The following is a 16,858-nucleotide window of genomic DNA, read 5'->3' on the forward strand; positions in this document are numbered from 1 at the left end:
AAGAATTGGTACTTGCATAGGTCTTCTGGTGAATACCTGTGATGAACTAATGATGTATAGAAGCTCACAACTTATCGAGTCTGAGATACCATGGACTGTGTGGACCAGGGCCTGGTCTTGGCAGGGAGTCCATTTATTAGCAGTGAATGATGTATGGAAGATGATCTGTCCCGTGAGTGATCTCAAAAATTATGGCTCCTTTCAAACCTAAGCCGTACTGCAGATTCAGTAAAACATGACCTTAATAACCCATGCCATGAAGACATTGTAGAGGCCAGTGTGGTTGATTTGAGTCCCACAAACTCCTCAGGAACAAACAGCTGGAACAAGAGAAATCTACAAAAAGGGAATTTTATAACTTCTCTTGGGTTGTAATATAGTTCTGTTTAGAGCTTATAAGTCGTGTTGAATTATCCAAATTTTGAATGTAACCTTAGAGTTTTTCAGAAAATAGGTGCTTTGTTCAGGTAACAGGGAAATGTAGAGGCAACAAGACTCTTTGGAGCAGGATTATTTGAAGTCATGTGTTGTTCTCTTCCCTCTAACCTCCTTACTGGGAAGTGATGGCTTCTCTATTACAACATTACTTTTTGTAATAAATAGCACCATATAAAATCTATACAGGATTTAACATGAATTTGTGAAAGTTAATATTTCATTTTAATGTAATTTTATGGTATGTTTTAATACATTTTCTAGTTTCTGGAGTATTTGCTGTCATGGGACAACTTGCAGAGTTAGAAATTTTCTGTAAAAATACCTCATAGTCTGTCCTCCAAAAATGGTAATTAGTGATTTATTAAAGGTCCTAAACTAACTCACATTTCTGAATAGGTTAAACTTCGTAGGAGAGTTGTGAAGATTAATCACAACTATATAGAAGTCTTTATGAAGGCTTAAGACATAGAGCATTATAAAAATGCATGGTTATAACTTGCATTAACTTCACAAATCACTGCTTTGCTTGGGATTCACAAAGGTGAAAGCAGTATCGTTTTTGGAAACTGGTGGTGGTCAAAAGGAGGTGGAAACTCAAGGCACAAAGGAAATTTAAAGGGAAACATTTGGCAAAGTCTGTGAATCATTTTTGAACTATCAAAACCTTTCAGTTTTTGTAACCTCTCTTGCATCTGGATTGTCCACTGAGTTAGATTGGGGAATGCGATGAGGTCTGGAGCACGCCTCCAACTTCTGTTGTAGGCACTGTTTGTTTTAACCTATTGAGCCCTCCTTAGTTCTGAGCCAGTCCTTCAGTATGCATCAAATCATCTGGAAACCTTGTGAAAATAGTTTGCTGGGCCCCACCCCCAGTGTTTCTGATTCAGTAGGTCTGAGTTGAGTCCCAAGAATCTGAATTTCTGCCGGACGTTTCTAACAAGCTCCCAGGTGACACCACCAGGTGCTGCTGGTCAAATGGTTTTTACCCTTTGAAAACCATTGCTCTGGATCACAATGTAGGAGTATGACTTCTGGCAAGACATAACCTGAATTTTGACTGAGAGAAGTTAGAATTGTACTCTAGTATCTATTTGTTTCTCACTACATAAAACCTATAGGTGGATTTTGCTTGTTACCCCACAGCAGCGTTATAATGGCACAATCAAAATATGAGCAAAGAGTAGGATCTTATAGCCACTTAGCTGAAGAAAATGAAGATTCTGATTCCCAGCCAGCACTGGGCACATCTGCATGTATGCATCTAATGTTAATGCCTTTATATGTTTGCAGGCTGTTGAATTTGGTGCTTCAGTTTTTCATATCCAATATTCCCTTGTATTCATGTTGGCTTTTCACGCAAGATTAAGCTGAATTACTCAGTTTTACAATATGTGCAAGTTTTTGCTGTAAAAATATTTTTGTGGGTGAGCGAAAACAATTCCCTACCTCATTGAGGAGGAGAGGCAAGTAGCAAAGCTGGGCAGCTGTAGCTTTATCCTTACTGGGAAAAATGCTGGTTATTTTTATATTTCTCCCATCGGAAAGCAGAGGATGAGAGGAGGGAGAGGATAGGGAGAAACAGTGGGTACTAGACTTAATACCTGGGCAATGAAATAATCTATACAACAGACCCCCATGACACAAGCTTACATATATAACCTGCACATGTACTCATGAACTTAGAAGTTAAATGTATATAATTTCACCAGTAATCAATTGGCATATGAGAAGATGAAAGTTGGCTTTATTATACTTTGAGGTGTACCCAAAGCAGGTCTTAAGGGTGGCAAAACAGAATACAGGATAGAATTTCTGGAATGAGAAGCTAATACTTTTTATGGCTAAGAGGTTATAGACGAGATTGCTGAGTCTAAAGTTCTGACTTTTGCTTCAACTGAATTTACCTTCCAAGGAAAAAAACATTAGTGGTTGTCTTTTCCACATGAAGAGTTAAGAAAAAAACTGTTCATATTCAGGGTGTTTGTAGCCATAGTGAATTCTCATCTTATGCTTCTATGGATACTGAAAATGTTAAGAATAGCAAAGACTCTAAGGGACATCAATGAATTATAACTTGGATATTACTTGCCATATTTTACAGTAATAGCATATTGCAGGCACTGAAGAGAGGATTGTGGAATTTGTTCATTCAACACAGCTATCGGCACTGTCCCAGGAGACCAGCTTTTATGGTGTCTTCCTCAACATTGTCATAGGCTGATGTGCCCTGCTCAGGTGCCCTGGCCGTGACTCCATCCATTAATGCTCCCCTCACAGCAGGCACTGATTCATCAGAAGTTGCAGCTGCCTCCTTGGAATCTTAGTTTTTCTACCTAAATTTCCAGGATGCTTTTGCCTTGACTTCCAGAACTCCGTTTCTAGTTGTGACCTGGGTTTGCTTCTGAGACTCCAGTCCTGTTCTCTCTAGTGAACTTAGCTGCTCATGTCCTGCTTCTACTTCCACTACCCATCGGCTCTGGATTTCAGAGTTGAGTCTTAACCTGAAGTTTCTACTAACACCTAGTCCCACCCTAAGTCAGGGGTCTGTAAGCTTCACTGGAACCTTTTCTTTGGAGATATAGAGAAAGTCTTTTTTTTTTTTTTTTTTTCTGCCTTCTAGGAGTGAGGGGCTGCAGAAAGGGAACTCTTCAGTATTAAAAAGAAAATAGGATAAAGTCTCATCAACGTGCATAGGAATTTGCTCTCAGGCTGGTTCACTGGAATGCCTATCAAGCATTTCTGAGAAGTCGGTGTACTTCATGAAAGATGCAATGCATCCACTACCCTAGAAGATTTTGTAGTTGGGAAATTAATGATCCAGGATTCATAGTTCTGGAGGACTAAGGCAGTTTGGAGTCATAGCTGTACAAAAAGAATAGACAGTATTTTGTCTCTTGAGACAGCATCTCGTTCTGCCACCCATGCTAGAGTGCAGTGGCATGATCATAGCTCACTGTAACCTTGCACCCCTGGGCTTAAGTGATACTCTTGCTTCAGCCTTCTGAGTAGCTGGGATTACAGATGTGTGCCACGACACTTGGCTAATAGATTTTTTTTTTTTAAACTATTTTGTGTAGAGACGAGGTCTTGCCCAGGCTAATGTCAAACTCCTGGCCTCAAGTGATTCTCCTGCCTTGGCTTCCCAAAGTGCTGAGATGACAGGCATGAGCCATGGCACCCAGCTCTTTTTTCTTAAATTACATTACTGATCATGTTTTGTACAAGCTCTGTGATCATCAGTGTAGCCAGTTGGTGCTCAGATGTAACATTTACAAATGGAAATGTTACTTCTTTCTGTAACTTAAATTTCCCTCTTAGTGTGTTCAGTTGCTGGATTAATGACATAGTTGTTTAAACATAAGTGTTCAGCATCCAGGGGTGACAATGCCCTCAAATTCACAATGTCAAAATTGTGTTTTGATGGTTACTAGGGTTTGGTCATTCAAAAATAGTGGGTTTTGTGTTTTGTTTAGTTTTTTTGAGACAGCGTGCTATGCCAGAAAGAACGTGGAGCTAAATCTAAACTCCAATTCTGACTCTCCACTCCCTAGTGTTCAGTTTGGGGAGGTTACTTTTCCTCTTCTATAATGATAATACTGACTCCATAGGTCTATTATGAGAACTAAATGAAGTAACATAAGAGTTTGGTACACTCCTTGGCAATTGGCAGATGCTCAGTTGATCTTTTCTTTTTTTCCTCCCTCTTTGTTTAAAATCTTGATTACTTGTGAACCAAGTCAATATCTGTGACAGTGAATAGAACCTCTTCTATCTATGTCTCTTATGCTGGGTGCTACTACTTGGTAGTAATAGATGTGCTGACATAAAGCGTTCCTTCCAGGAATGTAAGTCAAGGTGAGGACTGGAGCTTCTGTATTCTAAGACCCATTTTCTGGTCTGCAAATTGGACTTTTTCCTGTTGTCATGAAGAGTAGAAATATGCTTATACTAGTTGTACAGAGTACCATTGTCTGCTTGAAAAATTAATGAACAGTGAATTTGTGAGGGTGAGGCCAGGTGGAGGAAAGAAGAAATGGGATTAATGGCCTTGGCCAATGCAATTTTACACATTCCTTGTTTTGGTATTGCTGGGGTCTAGCCCCTGTCCTGATACCATTTGGTAAACGGGCTCTTCCTAAGCCATGTCATGTATCTCAAAATACACTTTAAGGCGTCTTAAACTGTTCTTGACCATTGATTACCTCACATTTACTTGCCGTATCTCCAAAGCGGTTCCCTAGTCTTTTCATTATGGTTCTTAGTAGTTAGCATGCAACAGGCAGTTATTACCTTAACAATTGGCAAACTATGGCCCACAGGCCAAATCTGGTCTGCCCCATGTTTTTGCATGGCCTGAGAACTAAGGATGGTTTTAAGTGTTTTTTCATTTAAAATAAACTTTTAGGGAAGAACAGTTGCTTGAAGAATGTAAATATTGCCTCTTACCTTCAAAGCCTAAAGTATGTACTGTCTGCTCCTTTACAACAAATGTTTGCCAAGCCCTGTTTTATACTTATATCTGGAACATTCATCAGAATGACAGCGAAATCAAGGCATCCATAAAGTGGATTAATTAAAACAAAGAGGAGAATGTATAAGACAGTTGAGGATCATATAATACATGCAAGTTTTACTGATACCCATAATACTAGTTTTAGCAAATGCTTTAGTGGTCTTCTAGTCCATAGGTTTTTAGAGATTTTTATAAGGCTTAATATTTAAAATGGATAATGGCAGAGCTGTTTCTGTTGAAGGCATCCAGAACACATGTACTACACAATACTCCTAGTTCTCCCCAGGGCACTATGGAACCCCAAAAGAAGTGGCCCGCAAATGGAACTATTACTGGTTAAAGTCAGCAAATCGCAAGAGATCTGCGGAAGCGGCCAGGGCCATTGTGGAAGCGCTTAATATGGCTCTCACTTAGGAAGAAGCTGCCGTAGGTTGGATGGGGCTCCATTCTAGATAGAGGTGCCAAAGGCTGGCAGGATCATAAACAGGAGCAGTCCTGGTTTTATTCTGCCCAAGATATTTTTTCCTAGAAAGAAGTATCTCAAACTTTTGAATATCAAGAATTGATATTGAAAATCAAAGCCTCTCCTCGACTTATAAATTAAAGCCTAGAAGAAAGCAAATAACAAATACGGAATTTCAGAGACCCATCTGGTAATATTCTAATAGGGATGTCGCTTGCTTCATCAAAATATATTTTCTACTAGCAACAAGGATGTTTGAATTAGATAGAACTGAAGTCTGAACCCTCCATTTCAGATACAGATAAAAGCCTTTAAATAAATTACGTGGAGAACTGTTGTTATATGGGCATAAACTCATGACAGCATGTGAATGTCTTCTAGCATCTATCTTCAGAGTAAAGTAAGCTAAGAGGTAGCACAAAGCACCTGATGGCCAAATGGAAGAGTGATCAGAGTGAAAAAACCTAGGAAAGGGGTTCTCTGGGGTTATAACAAAACTAAATTGTTGATGCAGTTTTGCCCAGGGCTCATGATAATCGAAGCTGTGAGTTCCTAACTATACCATAATTCTCCAGAAGGACTGCTGTTACTTCATTTTACAGATCTAAGAAAGAGAGAAGCTTTCTCAGAGTTCAGAGTTGGTAGATCAACCCTTGACTTTAGCTGGAATAATAGGGCATTAAAAATTGGATTGGCTGTTTATGCCAAAAATCTGTTTCCAAGAAGCCATCACTATGAAGTGTTTTTAGATGTCATGTGAAAGATTGGGTGGGATTGTCCCAGCAGGCTCTGAAAGGGAGGAAATATCTTTTGTGGTCAACATGCTACAGGTAGAAGATAATTGAGGGATGAGTAATGAGGAGACTGGGAACCTACTATTTTTTTACGGCAACATTGTTTTCTGTGGCCAAGTAAAACTTCTATTTGAGTTGAGGTTTCCTTCTGTAAGGGCTTCCAGGAGTGATTGGCCATGCCTGCCGCATCTTTTTTTCTGCTTTCCACTCTGCACCAATGAGGGTTAAGATAACACACAGACCAGGAGGAAATGATAGATTTCCCATGGGCTAGTGTGAGTCGTTAGCTGGTTTCAGTTATTTTACTGACTTTCTGTGTAATGAATCCTTTGAGGGCGAGTAGCAGGTAGGTTGGGAGGTGGAGAAGATAGATGATTTGAGGTTAGCTGTGTCATGCGTTGTCTGGAAAGATCTAAGAGGGCTGTATGAAATATTGGTCCCAGAGAAGTTGAGAGGGCTGCCAGATGATGCCCTTCTACTGGAAACAATATGTCTTTGTTCTGCAATGCAGATGTTTCCAGAGCTTTTCCTAACATGAAGTTAATTAGACTTGGTATTTAGGAATGGTTGATGGTACCTTCTGACGTTTATGTGGATGGCATCAGCCATTATCTTTTAGTTGTATTGCAAGGTACTCCAGAGAAGTGTATAAGCCTGTATCCTCTTCCAAGCACCGACACCTCTTCCCTGGCTATAAATCCAGCTGCAAGATGTGGAAATGTAATTGGGCAGTCTACACAGAAGTTTGGAGCTCATGGGGGAATATCTATTTGTAAGAGAACCTGCATATTCACGTAGCTGTTCAGACATCAATAAATTCTCATTTTGCTTTATTTCTGTTCGCTAGAGAACAGCAGCATGCTTAAGCTCAAAGTTAATAGGCGTGTTCTATAGTGCCATACCCTCACTTTAATAGAACGTCTCCCTAACACACTTGTTTATCTGTTGCCAGGTAGCTCTCCCATCAGGTGACATGAGTATGTTTTCTTTGTCTTAGTGTACAGGAGACAGTTGCCATGGTTTGCCGTCAATTAGCTTGGGGTAGCATGTCAAGGATGTACGGGTGGTGTTATTTTAGTGACAGCCACCTGATCCAGTTGAGAAGGGATTGTTTCATTATCTTCTTTTCAGGGCTGCAGGGTAATGATACTCCACACTGCAAAGTGGGAAGGAAAAAGGCAGAAATGATAGATTTTTAAGGATTGGCAATATTGAAAGTATTCATGCCACAAGGAGAAGGAAAAGATTAGAGAGATGACTGTGCAAACCCTTAAGAAGCTATTTTTTCCTAATATAGGTGGAATATGGAGCGGCAAGGGAAGGGGGAAAATGCTCAGACATTAAGAAAAAGGAAAACCAGCTCCTTCTACTCACGAGGCAGCAAGGCTATGATTAGTGAGGCCTCTCTCCCATTCTCCAATTAACCTCAATATCAAATGCAGCCTTCCAAGCGACCCTGACAGGGTGTTTTCCTTGCTAGAACTTTCTGGTTTGTGAATTTAGGTTCGGAGAGCATTTTTCGTTGAACGACAACATAATTAAATTCCTCCAAAGTGAAATGCAAAAAACCGCAGAAGATACCAGACCTTGTATTTTCACTATTGGGTCCAAAACTTGAGTCACCCCCAATATTGATAATTTTCTTCAGAATACCTGAAGGGAAAGTCTCCTGAATCCCGAAAATTCTGGATCTTTATGCTCTTGGAGAAACAAAAGGAAGTGCTGAAAGTGTAAAAATACTTCAAGATAAACTAAACTTCAAGAGGGACAATTGTGTTGACATTTTAGTAACAGCCCATTTTCTCTCCTTAACGAAGTGCAGTCATGCATGAAAATGACTTGTTATCTTTTAAACAAATGCATTATGGGTTGTAACTCAAAGGTGTGTATTACGCGAGCAAAATAAAGTACAGTTTAACCCTTGAGGATTCTTTCACAGGCCCCACTTCGACAACTTTTATTTAAAAAATGGGACAACAAAAAGCTTGAGTATGGTATATAAACTTCTGCATTTTTTTAAAAAAAAAAAAAACACAGTTGATATTTGTATGAATTCTTCCGTCTGTAGTTTAGATAGGCGATCATACTTTTGAGATTTACCATTTGGGAGCAACACGTAACCTTATTCTTTCCCTAGTTCTATTAATAATGGTAATAATTACAGTAATACAAGTAGCCAAATAATAGCAACAGTGATTTCTTGAGCATTTAACTGGAGTTCAGGCATATGCTAAGCGTTTTCTGTTTGTTCTGTAATTCTCATAAATCCAGCAAGGTATTATCCATATTTAAAATGAAGAAACAAACTTAGGCTAAGTGATGATTGCCGAGGACACATTGCTATTAATAGCTAAGGCTAAGATTCAAATTCAGGTCTATCTCCTATTATGTATGCTTTGTTCTGTTAATAACCACGTTGATACTGTCTATAGAGTGCCCAATTTCTGATGAGGCCAAGGGAATCAATGTGTACTGTCGCCCGACTATTCCTGAACATTGCCCAGCTCTAAAATTCTCTGGAGAGAGACAAGATTGAGCTCACCATTGACATGGGGGCTTATTCTTTTTAGTCCCTCTGAGAAAGCTCATTCACTGTGATTTCATTGATTAGCTTACCCTCTGTGCCTTGACCCTGCAAGGTCAAGGCATTGACCCCAAGCAACTAATGTCATTTGTCAGGATCTCAACATTACTCTGGCACTACTTATGTGTGAATTAGCAGTCTGTAATACTGGTTCCCCCTTTTCTATGGAAGCAAGCCTGCCACAAGGAGCAGCACCATAGCTGTAATACAGCCATAAGTGACTCCAATGCAGGTTTACAAAGCAGCTCAGTGGCTGCAGATCTGCACAGTACACCTCCCCTTGGTGCATTATTGACCACTGGTGGCCTTTCAGCCCAGAACATCTTTCTTGCTTGTGGTAAAGGATGCATGTAACCAATTGCTCATGAATAAACCTTCCCTGCCTGCCTTTTGCCAGCAGTGGATCAATATGCCTCTAGCAAGTATCCGAAATTTTTATTTGGGGGGAAAAAGCACATTTCCTACTAGTTGTTTTCTAAACCAAGTAATTCAGTTAATTTCTTGCCCGAAATAATTTTCAGAGCTGGAAGACCTCTCATCAACACTGAGTTGCTTTCAGGATGAGCAGAAACAAATGGGAATGTCCTTCTTGCATTCAAACCCGCAGTTTGATGCTAAAGCTACTCGCATGTGTTGTGCGTGGTGGGGGATTAGTAACTATTGGCAACAAGCAGCCTTTGCAAACAGTGTTCAGGGGCTTTGATACACCACTCTTGTTCTTTTTCTTGAATCCATGTTGCCTTTGGAAAGCAATGTAAGGTGGTGGTCAGGGTCATGTGATCTATTAATAAAATCAGGCTTACTGGGTTTGAATTCCAGCTCCACTATTTGCCCACCATGTGACCTAGGCCAGGTAACTTAACCAGGAATCGGAATAGGCCTCAAGTTCATCAGTAAACTGGACAATTGTTTACAAAGAACTTGGCACATTATAAATGCTCAACAAATTTTAACTATCGATTCCAAGATATCAAGGGGCAGCAAGCAGAGGAAATGAAGCTGAGACGGGATCCCCAGCACCTACTACTGAGTGCAATTTCCATACCAGCAGCCTCAGCACCACCAGGGACTTTGATAGTTTGTTAGAAGTTCAGAATCTCGGCACCCCCAAGACCTAGTGAGTCAGAATCCGTATTTTCCCTTGATTTATTTGCACATTAAAGCTTGAGAAGCGGGACTCTTGCTGCTCACATAATTTTAAATAGGAATGCATATTGGCTGATTTTAATATACTTTAGCCTGGCAAGGGAGATCTTCATACTTTCCCTCTAAAACGATGAAAACATAGTTACCAAGCAACGCCTATGGTAGTCTTCCTCTGCTCTGGTGATGGTCTGAGACAAGTACTCTTAATTTGGGGATGCTACTAACACTCTTGGCCTCCCTCCATCCACACAATAAATGTTACAGCTAAAGTAACCCCAAGGGTACCCGTCTACACCTATTAGAAATAGATCAATAGTTTTCATTTGGACAGAACTGTATAGTAACCAAATTAACCTGAGCTAAAGGTGCCAGCCTAGAAGGCCCTGGTAGCTGATGAGATGGCATCTGAGAACCACATAGATCAACAGATGCTTTGTTAAAATTACAAAGCTCAACTGAGTTACCTCCACCTACCTGTACTGTAGACGGATGAGGGACTGCAGTGAGCCAGGCCACTAAGAAACTTCATGGCAGGAGGGAGGCCAGTTGCTGGCCCTCTGCTGAAGACTGGGCTCATGTATTCATCTCAAGAACAGGCTTTTATTTCCTTAGGGAGACTACCATGTCTTAATCACAAAAGCAATAAGAATTTCCAATATGTTCCTCTGCTGTGCTTAATCAGTTGTTCCAGCTGCCAGTCATCAGCTATGTCTGGAAGTTCACTTAAAAGCCCTCTTCCAGCCTTGAAAGCAGTAATGACCCGAGTTGACACAGACAATGAAGGCTGCCCCTGTGGGCAGCCTGTGTCGGCAGATGTGATCACAACAGTTTTGTTAATATTGCCCTGTATTCTGGAGGGATCAGCTCTTCCATATGTTTTGATCGATAGGCTACATTGTGTGCCCCATTGGTTGAATTTGGAAAATCATTTTGAATGTGTATGGAAGGAAATTTTTCCTTTTTTGAATGACATTACAGTTTTATTCTAAGGTGGAGATTTTATTCCTGAGGTTAAAAATCACTTGGCAAAACCTGAACATTTGTCTGGAACCATATGTTGTGGTGGGCAAGTCTGTATGAAGTCAGCAGGTATTCAGACTTAAAACATTAATAGAGATTAGCACCTGCCTAGTGCAGAGTAGGTGCTGGAAAATTGTGTTTGAAAGAATGAATTAATAGAATATTCCTAGACTGTAGTAATAAAGATTGAATTCTGGATGCATGACTGATATGGTCAAAAATTCGTAGAAGTCAGGATGAGTCACTTCCTGTGCCACAGTGGATCATTGACAGAGACCAAGGACAATTCTGTTGAAGCAACAGCTCTGACTCCAGAATGTCATCCATTTTTTTGGAAGGGTATATGAGATGAGGATAAATGTTGGAAAGCATGCTTGTGTCTCTTGTCACTTCCTCCAAATTTCTTATCTTGATCACAAGAGACATCTACAATGAGTAGTCGTGGCCTGGACTCGGCATGCAAAGTGTTCTCATGTAGACACTGACTTACAAGCTTCTACTAGTTTGTAATCTCACCAGAAGAAAGATTTTCCTATACTATAGAAAATAAAGGCAAATTGTAGATGTTGTTTTGCAGAGAAGTGATTTCCTACACCCTATGTAAGAAACTATTCAGTACATTTTCCAAATCCAGATTTTAAATTGAACCTTAAAGCCCCTTCTTTCTTGTTCTTATTGGGTCCTAAAAGAGGACCACTGCCCATTTCTGTCCCCTTCACCAGCCACAGCATTCAAGGGAAGGGCTGTGGACGTGGGCTTGACTGGTGATCAGTCAACCCCCAGGCACAGCTGGGGGACACATTCTGGAGGCTTAAGCCCTATACCAGATACCTCATGTACCCCACCTAGCATCCCCTTCACCACCTGTTTCTGCTGGCCTTTGCTAATGTACCAGGTATAGCTTGGTAGCACCTCTCCTCAACTGTACCATGTCCCTCTAGCTTTCTGTGCTGAGGCTTTTCTGATACCCTGATGTTGGGCATCTGAGAACATTTAGTCTCTCTGGTACATGTGCCTCTAAAAGTGTGAGCAAATTAACCTTGACCGATGGGGCAACCTTTGACTGATGAAGAGTAGGAGTTAGTGGATAAATGTTCCCTTCTGTCCCTGTCCTAGTCACTGAGCTGCCAACTTCCATTGGCATTTATATCCTGTTCATCTTTATTTACTCAATGAACATGACGGGCACTGTTTGAAGATACAGGCCCCAAGGATGTCGTCTTTCCTATCCTGTCTCAGGACCTAGCTCCGTGTCTGCCACATGATAGGTACCCCATACATATTTGTGGAATAATTGTCTGCTAAGAGAATAAAAGAACACGGTTAACTTTGCATATAGAGCAAACATAATTAAGTTGAAAAAGGTAGAAGACATCACATAAAGCACAGCAGATAAATTGTTGTAATACATTTGAGTGTGGTCAGTTGGTTTGGCCAGGGCTTAGGATGCACTGTGGGGCCACAAATAAGACAATGTGTTAAAGTGCTTTTAACACTGTCCAAGGATTTACACTGAGAGGTCTTGGTACTTTAGTAAAATCAACGAATAGAGGTCTGCTCCCTTCACTAAATTACAATTTCCCCAAGGGCAGGAACCCACATATAGTACAGTGTCTAGTAAGTAACAGATACTTAATATTGAATATAAAAATAATGGCTGAATGATAGATGATTGGGTGGATGGATGTATGAACAGTTGGATGATGGATGGGCGGTTGATGGATGCTCGTTCCTGGTTCTTAGATGAGATGTCCTAAACCAGTCTTAACTCTGAGTGGCAGGCCACAAGCAATCCCCAATTTCCCAGCCTATGTGATTGTAGCTAATGCCAAGTGTAGCTAATACAGACGTCTGGGAAGCAGCATACTTTGTTCGACCATAGAGTAGAGCACAGTGTGAACATCAAGTTTTCCTGTTGGCTATTGGGTTGTAAACAGCAGGGACAATGCTTCCTTTGTGATAAACACATGCACATACATAAAAAATCTCTGGTGGGGAAATAAATACTAGGTGTATTCAGCAACTACAACAAAATAGGAGAGCTCACATTTCTACACTGAAGCAGAAAAAGCTAGCTGTGTTTTCACAGTATCTCTGTAACCTTTATTATTCCATTAGATTTTGGAATAGTATATAAAACGCCGAGCTCCACGCTGACAAACACCAGTTTTTTGTAACTATTGCCACAGTCAATCCAAACAGCCTTCTCCCCTGGGTGTAAAATTATTATTTGGAATACAAGCAGAATTGTGGTTCCCTGAGCTAGCTGAGCATAAATGAGGGTAGTGATTCATAAGGTGACTAGCGAGTTTGCAAATATGCAACTTGTATGGAAGCTGACGCACACAACAGAAGCTTAGCCTTGCCTTTCTGAGCTGGTAAGCATTTTCAGGCCTTACCACCTCTTTGGAGGACTGTGGTGGATACAGCCTTCTGAGGACAAGAGTTAACCTGACAGAATGCTGATTTACCAGAAATAAACCCTTCAAATCGGATCACACCCCTGTCAGTAGCTTTTTGAGCGGGAAGATGGTAATTCTGCCTCTTCGCATGTTCCTTGAAATACTTGAACTCTTGTTCCATTGGATGAAGCTTTTGGGGGCTGGGTCATTTGGGGTACTCATTCTATCCTGGAGAGGCTGGGGAAAAGTGGTACTGGTATAAAAATACAACTCCCTGAACTTTTAAACCCTCATCTTTTTGATAATGTGGCTTCTCTTAATCCTGAACCTGATTTCTTTTTTAAAAATCACTTATTCTTTGATATTAGTAGAGTAAGTTCAAAAAGAACAGAAATGGGTATGGAGCTTAGCATAACTTTGTACAAAGAAGGAAGTTAAAGAGAATTGACCTAATGCTGCTGCTATGATTGCAGCATAATGAGACATCTACGGAGTTAGGTCCCAGACACTGAGGGAGCCTTTCTGATAGACTCTGAAAGTGACAAGCCCCAGTTTCTTCTGTGACATTGTACCAATTAGTGGATCTAAATGGGCACATATTCACGTTTGAGGTCACATACAGTTCTTGAAGACTAGGCTGCCCCTACGAATGGGGCTGTAACTCACTGTGTCATAACAGGCAACAGTGGGTAAAAGATTCCAGAGCTGTGTTCTCATAGTTTGAGAGACTCTTCCAATGAAGGCCAAGTATATTCATCACACCATTGGGAAAATTCCCTGGGTTAGACTCTTAAGAGTGTAGGATGCTATGTTCCTCCTAGGATCGGCGAAGCTCCAGTTCTCATTACATTGATTTAGCAGTGACAGAGAGGGGTCCCAGCCGACCCACCGTGGCTCACTACAGCGGTGAGAAGAGGAAAAAGGCCTGTGCTGTGCCCTTCTCGGTCAGCTAACCAAATATTCTGTTACCTGACTCTCGTTCCCTGTGACTGAAGAGTGCTAATACAGAGGCGTTGGCACAGATGCAAACGGTACAAGATTGACTAATTACACAGTGTCCAGACAGGGAACTGGCAGGGCATGGCAGCATTTAGGAGACAGACCGAGAACATCAGCCTGAAGCGAGCCAAACGTGAGCTCTGGAGGAACCTGTTCCACCACGAAAATAAAAGCTGTGTGTACCCAAGAAGGGGAGAACTGTTCCCTGAAAACCACCCAGAGAAAAACAAGCCCCTCAAATATGCTTGCTGTCAGCCTTCGGTATTTAAAAAATGTGGGCTTCACTGGGGGCACGGTCTCATGTTTGTTCTCCCTTGATTTCAGCTCCCATTTTCTCCAGCAATTATTCAAGCCGAAGTGGAACAGCTGCTGGGGCCGTGCCACCCCCACATCCTGTCAGTCACCCTTCTCCGGGACATAATGTACAGGGGAGCCCCCACAACCCCTCCTCCCAGTTACCTCCACTCACAGCTGTGGACGCGGGAGCTGAGAGGTAAGGCCATCTGTCTCTCTCCTAATAGGTGTCGCCGCCAAACCTCCCTCCAAGGAGAAGTGCTTTGACAGTTGCTGAATTTTATTAATAATCCATTGGTGGGTTGTTACCCAAAGGTGACATTTTAAAAGTACACACACAAGGCACGTGGACCAAATATCTCATTATCTGTTTTATTTTTTCACGGGAAAACAAATGAAGTGATATTGGCAATAGCCAGCTGAAGTTTCAGATGCTGGAAACACACCAGAATTTCCCTGTCTTTCTACCTTTGTTCGGTCTGTTTCAGAGACCCAGTTTTAAGATAATGCATGTGCAGGTCGAAACACCTTCCCAATGTTGGATGGTGCTCTCCCCATGTAAATTAGTATTGTTAGGGCACAGGGTTTTATATAGGCTGTTCATTGAATACTCTTAGTATCACACTCTAAAGGACTTCTGGGAGAAAATTTTTAAACAACTATGATCTTCATATTTTTACTTCTGAATTCTTCATTGGCCCCAGAGGCCTTTTGAGGCCCTCTTCCCAATCTCGTGTGTGCTTCTTGGGACCACAAACCAAACAGGAGTCTGCATCTCTTGCTTCTCCATCCCCTTCCCCTTCCCCTTCCCCTTCTGTGGAGCAGGTTCTAATGAACGTCCCTTGCCTAAGGGCAGATGTATGGCTGCATCAGTACAGGTAGTTTTTGGAAGGAGGTTGGATGCTTCAGTCCTCTTCTAGCTGCCCAACACACCTCTTGTCACCTTTCTCCACTTGTCATCTGGCTTGAGTTGACCTACCTGGGGGTTATTCCCAGACATCCACAGGATAAAAAGTTCTTGTAGGGACTCTGTGCAAGCCTGGACTAGTGGGCAACTGATTGAATGGACAGCAGGAATAAAAGTTTTGAATCTTGGATTTCACCAGCAATCTCTGGTTCCATTGTTGGCCTGACCTATGAGTTTGTTAGTAGGTGTTTTTAATTCTGATAAAGCATATATTTTATTTATACCTTCCTCACTTTATTAATACTTCGTTTAATGAATGTCTGTACCTTCTATGTGTTGGACACTGTGTTGGATACTGGAGTCTAACAGGTAATTAAAACATGCTCCTGCCCTTACAGGTTTGAATGGTGAGGACGGGCAAGCAAATGAAGTATAAGGCTGTTTGGTTAAATGATGAAACAGAGATAACACAGGAGCCTAAAGAGGATGTCCCTAAATCTGTATCGGGGAGTGAGGGAAAGAAAGACACAGTGATGTAGGCATTGAAGGAAGACTAAGGCTTTTCTGGATGCTTCAATGGGGGCAGCATCCCAGGCAGCAGGAAGAACATATGCAGGATGTGAGTAACAGAGGACACCGCCGAGGGAGGTCTCAGTAGCTTGGGATGATAGCATCCAGGCGTACATGGCTGATGATGTCGGATAATAGTAGGTTGGCTCATGTGGAACACTGTATTTGATGCTAAGGACTTTGCCCCTTATCCTACTGGGAGTAAAGAACCATTATAGGCTTTTAGGAGAGACACACAATCAGATTGACACTACAGTAAAAGAATCCAGGTAACAAGATAGTGGAGTAACTGAACCTGGAATGAGAGACAGGGTGGAGGTGGGGCTGGGAACAAGAATATTGCAGGAGTCCTTGTAAGCAGTATGGTTACTTGAAGCAAGGCAAAGCAGTGAGGTTGGAGAATTTATTCAAGAGCAATTTAGGAGCAGAATTACTAATCATTAACATGTGGAGCAAAGAGGAGGGACCAAAATTCGCGTATGAGTTTTACCCTTAGACACCAAGATTGGGCCATTAATAGAAACTCAAAAATGCAAAAAGAGTGGTATTGTGAAAGAATAAACAATACTGAGTGAAGGGAAAGGGGAAGAAGGAATAATGAATTGACTTTTAGGAGTTAGAGTTTTAGGTGGTTATAAAGATCCATGTGGATAGGTCTGATGGGCAATTAGAAATATGAAACGGAAGATGTTGGACTTCTTAAAAATGGTTCTATGCACAAGGTAAAG

General features: G+C 41.3%; 1 protein-coding gene across 2 annotated transcripts in view; it reads left to right on the forward strand.

Moving 5' to 3' along the window:
* GLIS3 (GLIS family zinc finger 3) overlaps positions 1-16,858 on the forward strand; it is a 488,252-nt gene that overhangs the window by 420,657 nt on the left and 50,737 nt on the right. For both annotated transcript variants that reach the window (XM_012454569.3, XM_012454570.3), the window contains one exon: positions 14,684-14,852. In XM_012454569.3, coding sequence (XP_012309992.1) covers positions 14,684-14,852 — 169 coding nt within the window. The remainder of the gene's footprint in view (positions 1-14,683; positions 14,853-16,858) is intronic.

This window comes from Aotus nancymaae, unplaced genomic scaffold (genome assembly GCF_030222135.1).
Source record: "Aotus nancymaae isolate 86718 unplaced genomic scaffold, 86718_ANA_hifiasm-v0.15.2.pri h1tg000041l, whole genome shotgun sequence".
Taxonomy (NCBI): domain Eukaryota; kingdom Metazoa; phylum Chordata; class Mammalia; order Primates; family Aotidae; genus Aotus; species Aotus nancymaae.